The 18,895-nt window shown below is 40.8% G+C and overlaps 1 protein-coding gene across 8 annotated transcripts in view; it reads right to left on the bottom strand.

Annotated features, from left to right (window-relative positions):
- Positions 1-18,895, bottom strand: part of TNRC6B (trinucleotide repeat containing 6B) — a 204,229-nt gene that overhangs the window by 37,779 nt on the left and 147,555 nt on the right. For 5 of the 8 annotated variants that reach the window (XM_025050577.1, XM_006917396.3, XM_015593602.2 and 2 more), the window contains 5 exons: positions 16,746-16,767; positions 9,959-10,300; positions 5,433-7,778; positions 3,381-3,539; positions 362-537 (listed from right to left, as the gene is read on the bottom strand). In XM_025050577.1, the coding sequence (XP_024906345.1) occupies positions 362-537; positions 3,381-3,539; positions 5,433-7,778; positions 9,959-10,300; positions 16,746-16,767 (3,045 nt within the window). Of the gene's footprint in view, positions 1-361; positions 538-3,380; positions 3,540-5,432; positions 7,779-9,958; positions 10,301-11,315; positions 11,507-16,745; positions 16,768-18,895 lie in introns of all 8 variants that reach the window. The other 3 variants (XM_015593603.2, XM_025050579.1, XM_025050580.1) reach the window with 2 other exon arrangements.

An 18,895-nucleotide genomic window follows, 5' to 3' on the forward strand; every position in this document is an offset into this window, starting at 1 on the left:
TTCATGGGGATTTACTCTAAGGACTTCCTTGGCTTTAGAACGCAAAAGCATAAAACATTTATAAAGTATGCTTTGAAAGCTTCCAAAGAATAATTATAATATGGAAACTAAAAGTAAAATAATCTATCTTTGAAAATTCCATTTTATCCACAGCAACAGTTCTGTAGTTTGTGGTTTCAAAGTCATGGTGAAGGAAAATGAGAAGTAAAGAGGAAGCAGTTATTTGTTCCCAAGAAAATATTTTTCTCTCTTACTTAGGACCTCAGGGACTCCAGCTGCTCTACTCCTTCCATTATAAAAATTCTCAGTTCTGTCTTCTAAGAATGAAAAAGCAAGCTCAAACATTTCTAAAGCGGAATACCTTCATTTGTTTCTTTCCTCCTTGTCCCCAGCTTGCTGAGTTGTGGGAGGAAGCACTTCCCTGAGAGCCGGCGGTGTTCCAGACTCCTCCATCATCCTCCTCTTCCCAGCTGGGATGGCGAGTTCCTGTCACTGGCCCGTCACTCTCCCCCCAGCCATCTTGCATAGATTTGGAATCTTTTTAAGAAAAGAATGAATCAACTGTATGCAATAGTTTTATATAACAATAACCACAATAATCATTCTTTGTAAATACCACATTTTAGTATACTGTAATTTTATCTAATCCATCTAATATGGCAAGGCAAGTATTATTCATACTTTAGAAAGCAGGAAATAGAAACCCATTAAAGGTTCAATGAATACAGAGTAAGTTAACAAACCACAAAATCAAGACCTCCTGACTTCTGGCTCAATAATTTTTCTCTCATACAAAGTTGATGGAAATTCCACAATTGAACCCATATCACGACTCATAAGAAATTTTACATCTCAATTAAGAGAAATCTGTTTCTCTTAATGAGTATGTTTTACTGTAGTCCTTAGTTTACCTTCCTAAACTACGTTGTGTACTTTATTATATAATGGACAGTTCAAAAATCAGGTTTGATAAAGAATACCTATCTACCTCATTTGGGGTGAAGTTGAGAAAACATGAAAAAAGGAAGAAAAAAGAAAATTTTATTAGATTTTGAACATCAATATTATGGTGAAAGAAAAAAATTCACAGACAGCCATAAAAATTTGAATCTTATTAGATTTATATGTCTGACATGTGTGCCATACTAGAAAGATCCTAGGCAAAAGCAATGTAAAAGCAATAGTTTTTAAAAGACAGGAGGGGGAAACTGAAGGATAGAGCATGGGAAAAGGAGGAAGGAAAACAGAGAAATCAGAGGTGAGGGCTCTAATGTTTGAGGAAGTAGGATGTCAGTACCCATCGTCTATTTCACCAATATCCCTTTCTAAACAGAGATCTTTAATTTGGAGATTGGGATAAATCCTTAATTTCATTCTAAAAATACTGTATGGAATTGAAAGATATGTGTTGTGGTAATAACACTATAAAATGATGGAAGAACACAAGAACATCTTCTTGCCTAGCAATCTCCAACTATACCTTCGCATCACCAATGACGGAACATTATGGAAGGGGTAGTTATTTGATTTAGACGGCTTCATCTGAAGAGTCTAGAGCCAAAAAAGTGCTTCTTCCCTGAATGACTGACTGCTGCCATCCCCTAGGAGCAGGCCAGTGACAGCCAAGAAGGCAAGCAACAAGTATACAGGGCACGAGTCGGTTGGTTTCTTCTAACTGTGGCATCATCCCTTCGCATGGCCCAAATGAACCTGAAGGGCCCTCCAAAGGGTTCATTTCAGCCTTACAGGAAGGGCTTTCACCTGGGCAGCAAGAGGCGGGGCTTGGGGGCTATTCTCCCTGCTGTTCGAAATGTCATTGATAACAACCAGAATTGTTTCTTCTGCATTTGAGATTATTCACTGTTACATAAGCATGGGCTTTATACCATCCTCTGATAAGCAACAGGAATGAAAAACCCAGCATAAATAATAACATAGTGACCCATTTATAAAAACAAAGACATCCACGTAATCCTTCTTTTAGAGAAAAGAGCTAAATTTCTAACAAACATCTTCTGATAGAAAAGATAAAAACAGAACTCTAATTTTTAGTCATGGAGCCCATACCAGAGTTAAGATATTGCAGTCTAGAGAAGACCACAGGTTAACTACCAGCATCAACTGGTAAGCAGCGATGACCTAGCCCCACATTCAAATTACCCAGAGGAAGGGTAACTATAGCTGTTGCTGTAACTATAGAGGATCCTGCAGAGTAGAAAATATTTTTTAAAATATTTTTTGTGGTGGAAGAAAGGTGATTTTGAACTTGGGGAAGACATGTAAAAACCAGGAAAGTGCTGCTGAAGCTCCTCCTTGCTCCAGGGTCTGGTTCATGTCTTCCAAGCAGGATTTTGGATCTATTTTAAGTCTACAGGATGGTATTTCCCATGACAATTCAACCAATTTTACAATGAAAATCAAAGTCTTTATAAAGCTATTTCTATGAAGTAGAGGAGAGTCGTAATTTTTAAAATGCAGTCACATTATTATGACTGAATTTCTAGAGTGAATTTCTAGAATGTAGCGAGGATCATATTCTTTCATGTGGCACTATAAGGGCCCTAAATATCATACAATGAACTTGACAATGGAATTTTTTATTCTTGTTCAAATTTTGAGCATTCAGTATGATCATTTTTTAAAAATCAAAAGACAGTTCCTTAAGTCTGCAATGTGGTAGAAAAGAGATGTTGAAATGCTTTTTAGGAAAACTACCAACAAGTGAAAATGGGCACTAGTAACTGTATTTTTCAATTGAGGAACATCCACTGAGACATTCCAAAGCATGAGTTTATAAAGTTTTGCAAATTACTGTGACTACACATTGCCAGCTGGATCAAGTATAGCTTATATTTTCAACGATTAAAAACAAGTATGATGTGCTTTGTTTAAAAACTCAAATGAAGAAATCTTTGTCAGATTCAAGAAACCTTAAATGTTCCTTTGTGGGTGGATGGACGAGAAGAGAGACAAAGGGAAAAGGAAGGAACCGAAGGATGAAGTCACACTGGGCAACAGAGACCATGTTCCATATTGAAAGCCAGGAAACTCTTAAATTATACTAACAAAAGAGTAGAAATGCAAAATAGATTTGGTGAATAATATTTCAGTTACCGGCACCACATCAAAATTTACATTCTGGCCAGATACTAAACCTAACTTAAAATAAAATCAACGAAATTAACTTAGGACTTTTAGTTCACTGTAAACATTTTAACATACACCACTCCAAGTCACCACCATTTGCTACTAACCATTTATTAAAGGTGCAAGGTCCTGAATCTCATCGAAACAATGGTTTAAAGACTACACAGTCCTGCCCCAAACGTCTGACTACCAAATGAATGGCGAATCCCTCGAAAATAACGCTGTACGCTTACTGGGTTTCATGGCATTTGCAGCGCTGGAAGGTGCGCTCCCCCAGCCTGTGGTCGAGGCTCCTGTGTCATCCATTTCACTCCACCCAGGACTGCTTTCGTTTGGCTCACCCCAAGCTGAAGTGCCATTATCTGGAGCAGGTGGTGTGCTTTTGCTCCAGACTGTAAAGAAAGGAAATGTGTCTCTAAGAACGACTTGTTAAATGAAATGCCATACTATCCAGTGGAGTGAAGTGAAGGTGGGAGCAACAGGCGGCCCGGTATTCTGTTAGAGAAATATAAGTGGGTTCCACCTTCATGGAGGGCACTGGGCATTATCATTTTTGGCCCAGTAATTCCACCGCCAGGAGATTATACCACATGTAAACTTATAAAAGTAGATGAAATCACATGTACGGCAATGCCCACTGAATCGCTGTCAGAAACCATTTGGAAGCAACTAAGTATCTATCAAAAAGAGACTGGTTAGAGTGGGTCACCCCCAAAAAGAATACCATACACAAAGCAATTAAAAGACAAAAAGGTATGTGGTAATATGGAAAGTTTTTAAGTATAAGGGAAAAAAGCAAGGTGAAGAACAGTGTATGCACTACGATCCCTTCTGTGTAAAAATTTTAAAGGGTAGATATATTTTTCTATAACAGAATTTTTGAATTTTGAAAATCTTAAGAGATTACCTGTGGGGAAAGAGACCCTAGAGGGTAAGATTATTTTATGTATTACCCTTTTGCTTTTCTGCATAGTTTGAAGATTTTTACCATACAGTCAGCCCTCAGTATCCAAGAGGGGACTGGTTCCAGGGCCGAAACCCACGGATGCTCTATCTAGTCCCTTTGTAGAATGCTGCAGTATTAGCATATAACCTATGTACATCTTATAATACCTAACACGATGTAAATACTTAGCAAATAGCTGTTGTACTGTATTGTTTTGGGAATAATGACAAGAAAAAAGTCTGTACAAGTTCAGAACAGAAGCAACCATCGTAAATCTAACTACATAGCATACGTCAGCAACAACGTAATTCTGGATTTTTGTTTTTTCCATACATTTTTGATCCGTGGTTGAATCTGTGGATACGGAACCTGCAGATCCAGAGGGCTGACTATATGAATACAGTTTTTTTCACCTGGTAGCAGGTTTTATTCTAGATAAGGAATTAACGAACAATCTTCACTTCCTTCCTTATTCTTCTCAATATTTTTTGGGAAAATAAAAACTAGTTAAAAGTTATCATTTTTGAGTGGCCATAACTGGATTTACCGAATACTAGGTTTACTTTTGGGAGAAGACGCCTGAATATTATGATTAATTTTAACGACAAAAACAAAACGAAACAAAACCTTGAACAGTGCATCCCCTTAGTTTGCTGAACTACACGCTTTATGGGGCATTCAAGCCCACAACGCCAAACTGAGAGCAATACCACCAGCACTACTTTTAATTTACCAAGTATGATGTTCCCTATTTGAATAAGGAGGGAAGAAAAATTTAATACTGGACAACTGATTATCATAAGATAACAATCTCTTATACAAAGTACTCCACTTTCAAAGGTGATCATTGCATGTTTCTGGGAAGTGACCGAAATCTTCCAGATTCCAGCTTTGCTACAGCATTCTGATGGCCTCTGCAAGAACACCACAGAATACTTCCCTTCGCTGGGGAAAGAGAAGCACAGAGGATGTGTCCACGGGTAGAACCAAAATGGAAATCAGTTTTATTTCTGCTACGATTTTAATTCTTTGTTTTTAAATCTGGATCATAGTTTGTTTAGCAAGATATAAGTCTTTTGGATTCTGCAGACCAATACAATTACAAAAAAATAATTTTGAGAGACTAACACAGGGATGCCATCTTTTCCTTTTGCCAAGAAAGAACATTAAAATGTGCTACCAGCATCTGTTATCACTATCATTTTATAAAGAGAGAGCTTCTGCTAATGTAGGAAAGGGTCCCAGAACAAAGCTCAGTTGAATAAATGCAGCTTTTAAAAAAATGCCTTGGTTAAGGATTTTTCTTTCATCAAAACCTTCGAGAAAAGCCACTGCTTACCTGATGCTGATTTACTGGTCATCGGGGTAGGCAGGTTTGGTTCTCGAGGTGCTGGGCCCCCTTGGGAATTCTTATCCCACAAGTTCACATTCTTGTAATTATAACTGTTAGGGTCTCCCCAAGCTGAAGTGCCATCATCGATGTCCATCTTCCGACTAATCGACTGTGGGGATGGCTCTTCCCAACCACTAGGTTCCTCATCCTTAGGAGTTACTGGCTGCGGCCCGCTGCTCCAGCTGGAGTTGGAAGGTCGTCCATTGCCTGGAGGTGGTGGGGGTGGGCCTCCCCATGAACCAGAAGCCTCTGGTTGTGGTGGTGGTGGCTGCTGCGGCTGCTGCTGCTGTTGGTGCTGTTTATTCCAGGAACTGGGCTGTCTGCCTGTCTCAGTCCATGCTGGAGATCTTTTGCAATCTTCCCACCCGCCTTTGGAAGCTAGGCTTGCATTCCCACCGTTCCCCCAAGTTCCGATTTCATTCTGCCCTCCTTCACCCCACCCGGACACAGGTTTGCTTGCAGAACTTTCCCAATTGCTATTTTTTGCTTGATCAACTTCCTCTCCCCAACTATTCTTTCCAGAAGTCCATCCTTGATTGGGCTGGCGTCCACCTCCCCACCCCTGATCCTTGCTGGAATTCTCATTCCAAGAGGAAGATGTCTTTTCATCTGGTCGTCCTCCTCCCCAATTAGAAGAGTTGTTCTTATAGTCATTCCAGCCTCCTGTGTTCTTGGGGTCTTTCCACTCTGTAGAGGCTGAGAGCTCCCCCCATCCAGACTTCATTTGATTGCTTTGGCTGGGTGCGTCTCCCCAGCCCCCTGAGTTCTTGGTCTGTGTGGCAGCGCTCTCCCACCCCTCAGTTCCTTTGTCAGATTTCCCCTCGGGCCTTGGCACCTCTTCAATATCCCACACTGTGTCCTGCTTGATTTGCGTTTGGCCCCAGCCAGTGTTTGAGAGCACCCTGGGGTCCAAATCAGTTCGGCTCAAAAGAGTCTGCAAGACAGCCTGACAATCAGGATGTGTGGGTCTGTACGACCGACGGCCAGAATTATGACTGTCACTACTTCCTGCTTTGTGGTTGCTTCCAGTGCTTTGACCTCCAACTTCACTTCCTGTGGAGCTGGAAGATCTTCCCCAACAGGGAGCCTGGGCATTGCCTTGGTTTTCAGGGAGGGGGTGGCCCTTTTGATTGTCCCATGCTCCAGTGCTAGAATTTGGTTGGTTTGGACCACTCCATTCTCCAATTTTCAACTCGTCAGACCCAGTCGGCTGTTTCCATTCTCCCTGAGAGACCCCAGATGTCATTTTGTTCCCTTCACCCCATTTGTTGTCATTAGAGTCCTGAGGGCCAAAGTTCCAGGACCCACCCGTAGACCTGTTATTGTTGTCCCAAGAGTCATTTTTTGACCCGGTTGATTTCTGAACGGAAGCTCCTTTCCAGGAGTCCTCTCTATCCTTTCCATTGTTCCCATTGTTTCCAGAATTGCTTTGTCCAGAGGCTGTGTCAGTTCCAGAAGGCCCCCTAGCTGCACCCCAAGATCCAACACTCCCAGTCTTTCGATCTCCAGTGCTTTGTGAAGGGGCATCGGTGCTCCTGGAGGCGTTCCCCAAGCCCATTCCGAAGGGCATTCCCTTATTCTCCATGGGGTTTGGTGAACTTAAGTTCAAGGAGTTAGTGTTTCCATTTTTTGGTCCATCAGTGTTATGAATTTGAGCCTGTTCTCTGCCAGAGACAACAAAATTAACACCCGCATTTTCCATCTTTGACTGCTGTTCCCTGGATGCCTGACCGACTGTGCTAACCTGTGCACTGGAATTACTCGTATCTGTTTCCAATGCTCCTTTCCTAGAATTTCCTTCTTGGACCAGCGCTGGCCAGGCAGATGGGTTGCTATTTGGGTTGAAGTTGCTGAAGCCAGAGCCAGGTCCAATTCTATCCTGACCACTCACATTCCTCCAATTTCCTAGTCCATTGTTGCTCTCTGGAGTAGAGTTGGAAGATTGAACAGATTTAGCCTTAGGGTCAGATTTCCAGACCCCAAGATTACATTCGTTCCCAGAACTTGCAGACTGGCACTGGCCCCCTTTTCCTTTGTTACTAGTGGTGCTTCCTGGCAGAGTGCTCTTTTCAGAGCCAGGGTTCGAGGCACTGTTGTTATCGGTGGTGTTTTCAGAAGAAGACTCAGTGTCTTTGCTGGCAATACAAGGCCACTCTTCCATGTTAGACTCGTCTACAATCACCTTGTCCCAGATGTGAGCTGGGTTGGGAGAGGCGCCGTTGTTGGAGGAGGCTCCCGGGCCCCAAGTGGAATTTGCATAATTCGAAGCAGCAGCACCTCCAAGGGTTGACTCTGCGAAAGAGATTGTTTCATCAATCACAGCAGCTACTCACGCATTATCTACTAACATTTCAAGTTCAAACTTCCCCTAAGAGAGCTCAGCACATTTCCACACAAACTGGCTTCTCCATCCAGCTGCCTGTCTTCGTAAACTGTATTACACCTGTCTTAGTTGTCTCTTCTCTTTTGTCTTGCCTGGTTGGTGTATTAGCTAAGTCTAACTCCATAACATCTCTCAAAGCTATCCCCCTGCCATTCTTATTGACAGAGAAGGGCCTTCTTGTATCTTGAGACAATGCAACAACGCCCTGCACTTGCTCTGTAACTCCAGTCTACTCTAAACACTCCCAGCTGGAGCAATTTCTCTTCAGGACACCTTCGATTATATCACCACTGCATGGAAAGCCTTCGACGGTTCCTTAGTGCACAAAAATAAAGCTAAACTCTTTGGGCTGGAGTCTGATCAAGATGATCCACGACCTGGGGCCAAGCGACTTTTCTAATTTCATCTTCCACTGTTTCCTGTGTAGATGTCTATATTTCACACTACTTGACATTCCACAACTTGTGCCTTCTCACATGGCACCATTCCACATCGACACTGTTTTTTCCTCGCTGAACTTTGCCCCTTTTACTAGGTCTAGTTCTAGTGCCATTTTTTTCTGAAACTTTTATTGAGCTATCGTCCCCAAATAATCCAGAGCCATTCTGCTCAGTGCTCGAGTACTGTGTTCGTGTCTTCCCTTCCCTGTTAGCGCCTTTTAGGCAGAGACCCTATCTTGCTAACGTTTCAATTCCACACAGTAGCCAGTGCATTGCTGCTCAGTAAGCATCTGCTGAAAGATGAATGCCCACCCAGCTACACGCCAGGGGCAGACAAGCATGAATCAGATTGTATGACCAAGGAACTTAATCTGATGAATTAGTCTGGCTCAGCACATATATTTTGGTGGAATTCACCACAATTGGTAAGAAAAAAATGACATATTTTTAACCTGATAATTTCTTCTAAATTTACTTTAGCTCGTTTAACCAAGCAGCTTTAAGTCAATATGAAGTTGAAAAAAATATTAGAGCCATGTTAAAAAAAAAAAAAAAAAACAGAATCTCAAATTCTTGGATTCAGGGCCTCCTTGGTTTTAAGAATGTAAACAGGAGACTCTGACACGCACTGAGTTCATGTCTGCATCCAGGCCTGGAGAGAATCGATGCAGAAATGCTCGACTCAACCACTCCTCACATATTTCACTTTGCATCTGGTTACAAGGGGCCAGGAAGCAGGGCCACAGAGGGAAGCCTCATGCATGGGGCTTATCTCTGCATGAAACCTGTCATACTAGGTCTCTTTTGACCCCTACTCTGCACACCAGAGAGTGACAGAATTTTCTAGGCAATTCTGTGTTCAAACTTAGGACTAGAATAAAGAGCCCTGTCATTAACGATCACCAAAATTCACTGTCATTGCCAACGCTGGATGGTGTTCAAGCTCTAAAATTTAATATAGCCTCAAAAAAAATATTTTAAGAAATAAGGTAAAATCTCTCAATGAACTAGAAAGTATTTGGACGTTCTTCGCTGTTAACTGATTTAGTAATTACCTATTGAAAAAAGTCTCAAAACTTCTAGTAGAACCTTTTAACGAAAGATCTTTGTATCTATTTATAGTTTTTCAATAACGCTTAAAATCCAGGCCCCCCCACCTAAGTGATTTAAAGAATCTAATAAAAGACTATAGAATGGTATCCTATATAGCAATCTAAAAGACCATCCTCTCTACATGCCTAGTGTTCCGGGAGCACAAACACAAGTATTTGAGATTTGTAACATGCCCCGGCACTAGCCCCACTTCCAATCATACTCAGAGCACACACTGTGGTGACAGCTGAACCATGGAGGCTTGAATCTCTAATGCTCTTGTCTGAGAAGGAAAAAAAGGCTCCAAAGAGGGATGGCAAAGAGCAGCTACATCAGCCTCTCATGCCCAGAGCACACTCTCAATGGAAACTAAAACCGAGTTTCAGAAGAGAAATGCTGATACACATTCCATACTGGGATCTTCAGCCATCTTTCGAATAACACCAACAGCCTATATAATTAATGGTTTTTGTGGACTTTACACCAGGCAATACAAAAGACGTGTTCCCGCTCTCTGAAGCTGCCATGAAGTCAAGTCCCTGACGCCAATTCCTCACCTGGTGCAGTCCCACTCTCACTCTGCAGCAGTGTTCCTGTCACTTGTGCGTTGTTTGGGTTTGCTCCGGGTGCTGTGGAGGGAGGAGGCCCTGCCCCACCTCCGAGGAGCATGCAGGACGGTGGAGGGGGCTGCCCACGTTTCAGTAACACTTTGTGGTCCTGCTGGCAACGGAATCGCGGCGGCACCTCCCGAGGCATGTAGCGGGCGGCGCTTGGCGGTTGTCCGTTCGGCACTGCCACCCTTTTGGCATTGTTGCCACCATTGACTGGTGGCGATGGAGAGCTGCCAATTGGGCTGGCGGCCGTTGGTTGGCTTAAACTTGGTTTCGTCACTTCGGGCACTGAAAGAGATTGGAAAACCACCTGTGAAATCGAATACATTTTTCTAAAGATTATTTTTAAGAAAGCTTACATGGGACCAATTGCAATAAGGCAACCCTTCTTTCATCCCATTCTTGATGGACATGATCTTTCCAAATTGCCCAGCATCTTCAGTTTACTGAAGGTAGGGTGGAGGTGGAAAGTGATGGTGACAAGGATTCAAAGATGGTAATTACATTCCATCGACTAAGGGGGAGAGGGAAGCAATCCCTCCCTATTCACTCCCTAAATCAATAGGGGAATTCCCTGAAGGGCTGCCTAGCAGGTCTAGGGGTACATATGGTCCTCAGGCAAAGTCCTTAGTAAAGGTTCAAAGCTCTCTCCCCTCACCCATTCTTAAAGACCGACCTCTGACAAACTTTTCCTGAAGGCCCTGGACCAGGGAGACTAAGCACCCATCGTTTATGCTCCTGGAACACACTGCCCATTTTTCTTTACCACTAAATTTACCCTATTATATTGAAATTTTCCTTTTACAGGTCCCTCTCCCTTACTAAGCCACAAGTCCCACAAAGGCTGAGGCACATCTTTCATCCTTTTTTCTTAAGGCCTGGCACAGAGTAGACCCTTATAGGGAACCTTATTCTAGAAAATCACAAAATCAACTTGTTGGTTTCGATAGCCACTTGAACTCAAAGACTCTTGCTTGGCACTGTGTGTAAATATTAGAAACATTATAAATCTTTTTGCTTTTGTCCAAAAAAGCTTTAAGTGTACCTTGTGTTTTTCCCCCAAACTCTTTATTTAAAATAAAAATTTCAAAATGTAGATACTTCCTAAATGTAGATATTTCCTATTGACTTTAAATAATTTAATGTTTTTGCTTATTTTTACAATGGCAAACAGGAAGTGTGGGGACATGCATGACAACCGGCAAGGACCCCCTAGCTCAACCCTACAGAGACTGTTCTCTGGACCTGCACCTCCCATGCCTCATCTTACCAAAAGCCTGCCGCCCTTTCCGAGAAAATTTACCTGGCAAACAGAGGCTGGCAGTACTACAGAAACAATCATTGAGCCTGATAATTCGGATGATTCTGAGGCCAAAATCCCTGACATCCAGAGTACGTTAGGGCCAGCTCTGGTGGCAATACCGCTCTGACTGCTGAAATGATGCTGGGCCAGCATGTTGCTCATGGTAGGGTGGAGGTGGAAAGTGATGGCTCCTTTATGATAAGAGAGATACATCATCAGAAATCAGGGGGCCCAATCTATACCCACTGGACCAATACTAATTGGCGAGTATTCTGAGTAACAGGAAAAAAGAAGAGGTGCCTGGAGTAACTTCAAGGCAACCTTGGATCTAACCTTAGCCCACCAGGAGGCAGTACTGGGCCTCCTGGTACACAGCGGAGGTCTGGGGATCCATAATCTGACAAGCAGAATAAATACATGACTTACGAAAATAAACTGGTCATCGTCTAATATTTTTAATACAGTAACCTCTGCATGACTTATAATAGCCAAATGATAAATGGATGAATAAAGATGACTTACTTAATGAATAATTTTCTATCTCTGCCTGCAGGATTCGATAGCACATAGCATTCCTCATCCCCTTCCCTCTGATCATGAGAATAAACATGAAACTGGCAAAGGCTGAGGGGACTCTTCCCAACTGGTTTTTAGGATGAAAACAGCTATATTCCTGAGAGGCTGCTCTTCTATAAAAGGGCTAGAGTCTTCACTTAAAGTTAACCAGGTCTATTACATGCCTTGACTCATTTCCCTAAAATAGAATACGATGTAGTAAGAGCAGCCCACTGGACTGAGGTCTGAACACCAGTCTGACTAACTACAACACTGACAGCACAACCGAAGAAATCTGGTAGGTATTAGATATTGTGCAAGATGCCCTGCACAAGCTTCTCAGGGCATTCTCCCAACATCGCATCAGAGGCAGAACAGATCATAAATAATAAAGCTATAAAATGGGACCACGTCTTGACCACGTTCCTTCCAAGATGGCGCTCCATCGGGAGATGAGTCGTTCAAAACTCCAGGGCACAATCAGAAAAGGCCTGCGGTGCATGTTAGCAGCAAACTGTGCTTCAGGAACGAATGAGTTCTTATTCTATTTTTTTGTATTATACCATTCTGTGAATTCAAGAATTTTAAGCATTTAAAGGTCAGTGAGATCCCTAGACACTGACTGGAGGGCAATGCAGCTATTAGGCAGGAGGCCCAATCCAACCTGCTTCCCAGAGGCCAATCTTAGGACGTGAGGGTCCGCATGTATACCGCGTCGTGCTTCAGAGCACTGACGATAACACAAGAGGGGGAAACTCTGATTCAGTCTGGACACATTCCCGTTCAGGCCCTCTCTTACCTCTTCTCAATCTTAATGGTTTGTAAACTTTAGTGCGAAAATCTCTAAATGAGCTGCTCAACATAAGGGCATAGTTTTTTATTTTCCGGGGCTGGGGGAGAAGCTTGTGGCTTAAAAAGATCTCTGTATCAAAGAGAAATAGACATTGTGAAAAATACCGGGTATCCTATTTTCTAAGTTTCATTCATTTGCTCTCCAAACCATTTATTTACCTTTTGTCTGCCCCATTGCCTTTATCTTGCACCATTCTCATCTTACAGTTTGAACTTCTAATTGCTTCTATCTATGAAAAACTTCGATAAGAGACTACTTTTTCAGAAAAAAGTATTAAGGAAATTCTGAAACAGGTGAGACCAATACAAATTACTATTTTCTTTAAACACCTTGACGGTGCCAAACATAAGATCTTCTAGAAAATTTTTAAAAGTAGTTCAAATACAAATGAGCCCTAGAAAAGACATTATTTTCGACTGAAAATCTCTTGAAGAATAATCAGTTACAACGTAATACAAGACTCAAAGACTGATGACATACAATGAGTGGCCAATGAGCACTGAACAACTTTCAGTAACCTCTAAGTACTGCCTCCATTTCTTTACTTTCCATTCACTCCTTGAACTCAGTGCATACTGGTTTTTGCGCTAATGTCTCCCTGGAAACTTCTCTCCTCATTAAATCACTAGTGATCTTCATTGCCAATCTAATGGACACTTGTTGGACCTTTTCTTCTTTGACTTTTCTGCAATTTGACACTACTGGCCATTCCCTCCTTCTCTGTTTTGAAACCCACTCCAGCTAACTCTTTAGCTCTTCCTTTGTGGGGTTTTCGTACTCTTGATCAGGGGTCAGCAAACTTTCTCTGGCCAGAGAGTAAATATTTTAGGCTTTAATGACTCAACTATGCACTGGTAGGGCAAAAGCAGGCATACACAATGAACAAATGAATGCCTGTGGCTGTGTTCCAGTAAAACTTTATTTGTGACACTGAAATATGAATTTCATATCATTTTCATTGTTGTAAAATATTGTTCTTTTATTTTTTTCCCCCAACCATTTAAAAACGTGCAAAACATTCTTAGCTCACGGGCAAAGCAAAAACAGGTGGTGAGTCAGATTTGGACTGAAGATCACACCTGGCAACTCCTGCTCCTATCCCCTTAATCAGAGTTGCAAGATGGCAGCTGAATTTGGTCATTTACCAAAGAACTGCTAAGCGTCAGGCACCTGAGCCCTTCAAATCTCTGAAGACAGTTACCCTACCGTCCCCAGGTAGGAAGCCTTGCCCTGGGGATTAACCATCCCTTGATGTTCAACCTTTCCAGAGGTGACACAGGTTCACATTTCTTGACTAATCTGGCCTAAATTCCACATGGTTCATAGAAGTTGATCTGTTCCTTTCTACAGTGTGGTGCCCATTACAGAAACTGTAAATCCTTCCCCAGATGCTGTATTTCTACTAATGCAACTTAAGGTTGGGTTAGATTTTATAAATCAGTCATTTCATACTGATAACTCCCATTAGGCCAACCATCACACTAACTGCTTTTTAATAAGGCTATATTACTATGTCCAAACTCCTCCATTATATGGTCTAACTTTTTAATCCTAATCTTTATCCCTGTTAAATCTGATCTATTACATCAATCCCACAAACTCTTTCAATTCTAAGCCTAATATCCAACAAAGGGGGATATTAGCTTCTACCTAAAGGGCTTTTTATTACTTGTTACCTGGGCAGCAGGCCCATCTCTAGTCCATGTCTTCATCTAACCTCCAGCTGAAAGCCCTGTCCTGTTCTCTCCAGACTTCTCACTTTTTTTAAATGATGGACGATAAAGGAAGAATATATAATAAATCTACTTTTTCTCTGAAATATGGACAAATCTTACTTCATTCCTCTGTACAACCAGAGACTTGGCACCAACACAGTCTTTTCTTTTTTCTTATGGGGTCTGCTGGGGAAAGAGGGGAGACTGAGGGTTAAGGGGAGGTTGCTTGAAGGAGGCGTCACCTTTGGAAAGAGGAAAAGGACCAGCCAGGGAAGAGAAGAAGAATGGGATTTAGAGCTCCCTGGCAGGCCTTTGGGAACAAAGAGGAAGATGTGACTATAAAATGGGACCAAAAGTGGAAAGATCGGGGCCTCCCACTACTTACAGTATAGAACACCCCGAGAATAATTTTTATTATTCTTAGTTCTAACAATTAAATCCCTTAAGGAGACCCAAAACAGGTTCTCAGCTCACTTTAGGGTTATTTTACTTTCACTTTTGATGGTGGGATGGAGTAGGGTGGGGTGGAGAGGGTATGGAAACTGTGAGGCTGTATTTCATTTTTCAGTAGGTATGAGAAAGACCCTAATTGGGAGGAAAATTCAGTAGTAAGTAGAAAAAAGTTTGATTTTTAAGACTTTGGCAGAGGAAAAAGAAATATGTTTCTGAGAATAGGCTTGGTACCAAAAAGAAAAGAAAAAAAGATAATCTAATAAAGTATGCCTAATGGGTCTTCAGTTTTCCAATAGAAATACCACTTGCCATACAGAGCAGCTTGTTTCTATAGCTCAGCTAGTACCTGGCTTTGTGAGTTGTTTGTTACAGGCCTAGGCACCCAACCACCATGTTCCAGCGACCAGAGGCTGGATTTTCCAGGAAAATGCCAATTTTCTCATCTGTTGTGCCCATAAATCATCAAAAAGTTCTATAACTATACATACTTATGTGCCTCAATCCTTTTCTAGACAATATGTTGGTTTAGAAAATACGAACACTGTACCACTGTCAATAACTCTATTTCTATGATAAAGTATAATTCACATTTCAAACAAGTAATTTACAAAGATACTTCCAAAGTAAAGCCTATCCTGGGATTAGGAACTGGTTGCAAGTACAAAGAGAGAACACTATTCTAATTAATTAATATAATTATAACTGAGAATGGTTTCAGCTTATTTTATAAACCACTACAAAGTCCCAGACTACATTCTCCTTTGACATGCCTTTTAATTAGAAATATATTACGGTAATGTCGTCATCTGAAAACTTGTTTTCCATAACTAGATTTCCTAAGAAACTAGCACTAGTCTTCCAACATTGTGTGACGTGCTTTTTGGCCTGGTAGCCCAAAAAACCCAAAATGAAACAAAACAATGAAGAAACCAATCATTAGAGTGCCTCTCCATCACCCTTATCTTCCCCCAAGTCACATTTGATTCTCTTCATCCATGTCAATGGTTCTCAACCTGGGGCAGGTACTGGGGTTACCTGCAGAGCTTCTCAAAATATATCTGCTTGGGCTGTGCTCTCAGGTCATGAAGATTTAGGAGGAGGCCCAAGCTTGTGTATTCTGACAAGTCTATGCAAATAATTCTAATGCATACACTAGCTGAGAACCACATATTTAAGCGGGCAAGAAGAGGAGCTAGAACATTAGTCTCAAAGAATTAAGTCTCTCATTCAAAAGGGAAATTGGCCAAAAGTGTAACCATCACCAGACAAGACTGTATGATCAAATTTAACAGAAGAGAAAGAACTGAAAACACACAGATCATTAGGTTCAGAGTGACCTGAGGGACATCTGCTTCTTTTTATAACACATCACTATTTTGTAACAGAGTTAAAATGCATTGTCCTTTTAATGTGCATGTTCCAGGTTCTGGCTCAGAAGATAGTGTGGCCATCTCAGGTATAACACTCCATTTCAGACTCAGTACATGTCATGGACCAAGATGGTTAACAATCCTCTGCAGTTTCTACCTGTAAATAAGGGGCTAGTGTTTGTTTTTTGTTATTGTTCTAAAAAAAAGTTTTGAAAAGGTTTAGTTCAAAACCTGACCCATATACTTTCAAAACAAAGTATTTTTTCTAATCTCTTTTGCTTCCTAAAAAAATTTAAGGCCACTACGAACACTACTACAAGTATTTTTAATTTGTCATTACTGCTCTTTAGTGACTGCAAACATCCATCCTTAATTACTCTACACTCACTCTCACTTATCAAGTGGATTGGAGGCTTAGTCAGCAAGGGTGTAAAATCTAAACCACAAAAGGTTCTAATGACTTAAAAGGGGAAAAAAATCTTACCTTTGGTTTTTTGTTCCGTGACCTGCAAAATAAATGAAGAGACATAAGTAAATGAGATTTGCTTTCTAATTCGGTATTATTAAGAATACTTTAATTCCAATAACTCAAGTAATTCAAGCTATCAGATACACAAGCATAGTTAAAATCCAGAAAAAGCTCGGAGGCAAGTTTAGACATCCTTCTAAAAGACAATGGCCATCATAACTTACATGACCATCATTATGAAGCATACTAAAAATTAAAACAAAAAGCATTCCACTCTCACTAAACGATGAGGTCCTTGTACCAGGAAAGCTGTTTGCCATTTTGATTGCTATGACTAGAGAAAAGCAAATGGATGTGGCCCAGAAACTAAATTAGCCATAGAGACAAAAAGATTACCCTGTGAGTATGGACTCAAACGCTTAACCTCAGATCTAGAAAGCAGAGTTCAGGGACCCATTATCAGAGGTATCAGAGGTCATGGTAGGTTTCGGAACCAAGCTGTGCCCCCTCCTGGCTGTGTGATCTGAGTTTCCTATTTATCTATTGAATGAAGATGATATTAGTATCTCTCTGCACAAGACTGCTGTAAAAATTAGAGATATCCTATGCCAATGCTCAAGAAATGTTTGATATTTTTTCAAAGTTTATAGCGAAAGAATGAAATATGTAAATTTTGAACAGCATGAAATATAGCAAAAGAGTGAAATACGTAAATTTTGAACAAATACAGACTGCTTTGTTAAAGGTATTCCTTTATATACTAATACATCTATAGAAGAGATTGACCTAAAAGGTTGGACAGGTTGAATACAATAATAGGTTTTTAGAGAGTTTGGAAATGATTAGGAGCCACATGAAAAATTATTTCTGCTATTAAGAGAGGAAAATAAAGGAGGGCACATAATTATACATGCCCTATAATATTAAAACAAAACCACAAAAGGTCATGAATAAGAAAAACATCCAAAAGAAAATGCTCCAGAATTCAATAGGGGTTTTATTATATTATTGAGATCATGGATAATTTTGACCCCCTTGCCTAACTTAATCTTCCAAAGCATTTGTATATTGGTTCTCTGACTTTTATAATAAAAATATTCATAGAAAAAGAAGAGGTCTGATTATTTTTGACTCATAATCATACTAAATTACTGCTGTGGGTGTTCACGAAAACATGTTCATCTCTGGTGGGTTACGTCCCGTAACTAACCAGCTCATTGCACAATGGATTCCAGGCGCACCACCTGTCAGACAATGAATGAGTTAAAAAATCTACTTGTGTGACCTCCTGGAGTGTTTCTTAAATTCTTGCATTAAAAGACAAGCTAATTCTACTGTATTGAATTTGTGGTAGACAGCATCTTAAAATGAATGTGTTTCTCAGTGCTAATTGTTACAGATCTCAATTCAACTGTATAATTTTTGTATAATCCCGTTTATCTAAGAATGAACTGATCTGTATCCACACCAATTCTTTAAGGCAGTTTAAGGTTTATACCATTGTGCGTGTTTCTTAGAATGCCATTCTGAAGATCAGTTTATACAGGAAGTCAATGCCTTCCCCAATTGTAAGTGACAAATCCAAATAATGTCAAATATGTCTTATAGTGTGGGTTCTGTTAAAAGAGCTGCCCCCAGACGGTGAAAAGCTGGATGTTCAAAGCATGTGTTCTGCCAACACTAAACAATGATCCTTTAGCAACATCAGCCTAATGAATGCTAATGGAATCCTTCTTTGACACCTCTCATGAATGGAAATCTAACAGTTTACTCAGTGATGGCTCTAGAAAGAGCAAACTACCACCGAACACAATGGTAAAAGCTCATATTTAATTTCTGCATCGAAATAATTAAACTTAACTTTAAATGAAAGTCAATTCTTCGAGAAAATTATGTTGCCAGCACTCATTCTTGATCATTCATTTATTAAACAAATATTTTTGAGTGACTCTTAAGCACTAGGCACTCACTATCCCAGTTATTGGAAATACAAATATGAATAAAACCTTGAGAAACTTATTACAGTCTAACGGGGAGAGACACACACGAAGAGATGATTATAAAGCAATGGGCTAGGCAGTGAGAAAGATGTGGAAGCAGTAAGAGGCACCACAATGCTTGCTGACTGACTGAATGACCGCATAATAGAACCTCTGGCACGTTCT

This window comes from Pteropus alecto, unplaced genomic scaffold (assembly GCF_000325575.1).
Source record: "Pteropus alecto unplaced genomic scaffold, ASM32557v1 scaffold157, whole genome shotgun sequence".
Lineage (NCBI taxonomy): Eukaryota > Metazoa > Chordata > Mammalia > Chiroptera > Pteropodidae > Pteropus > Pteropus alecto.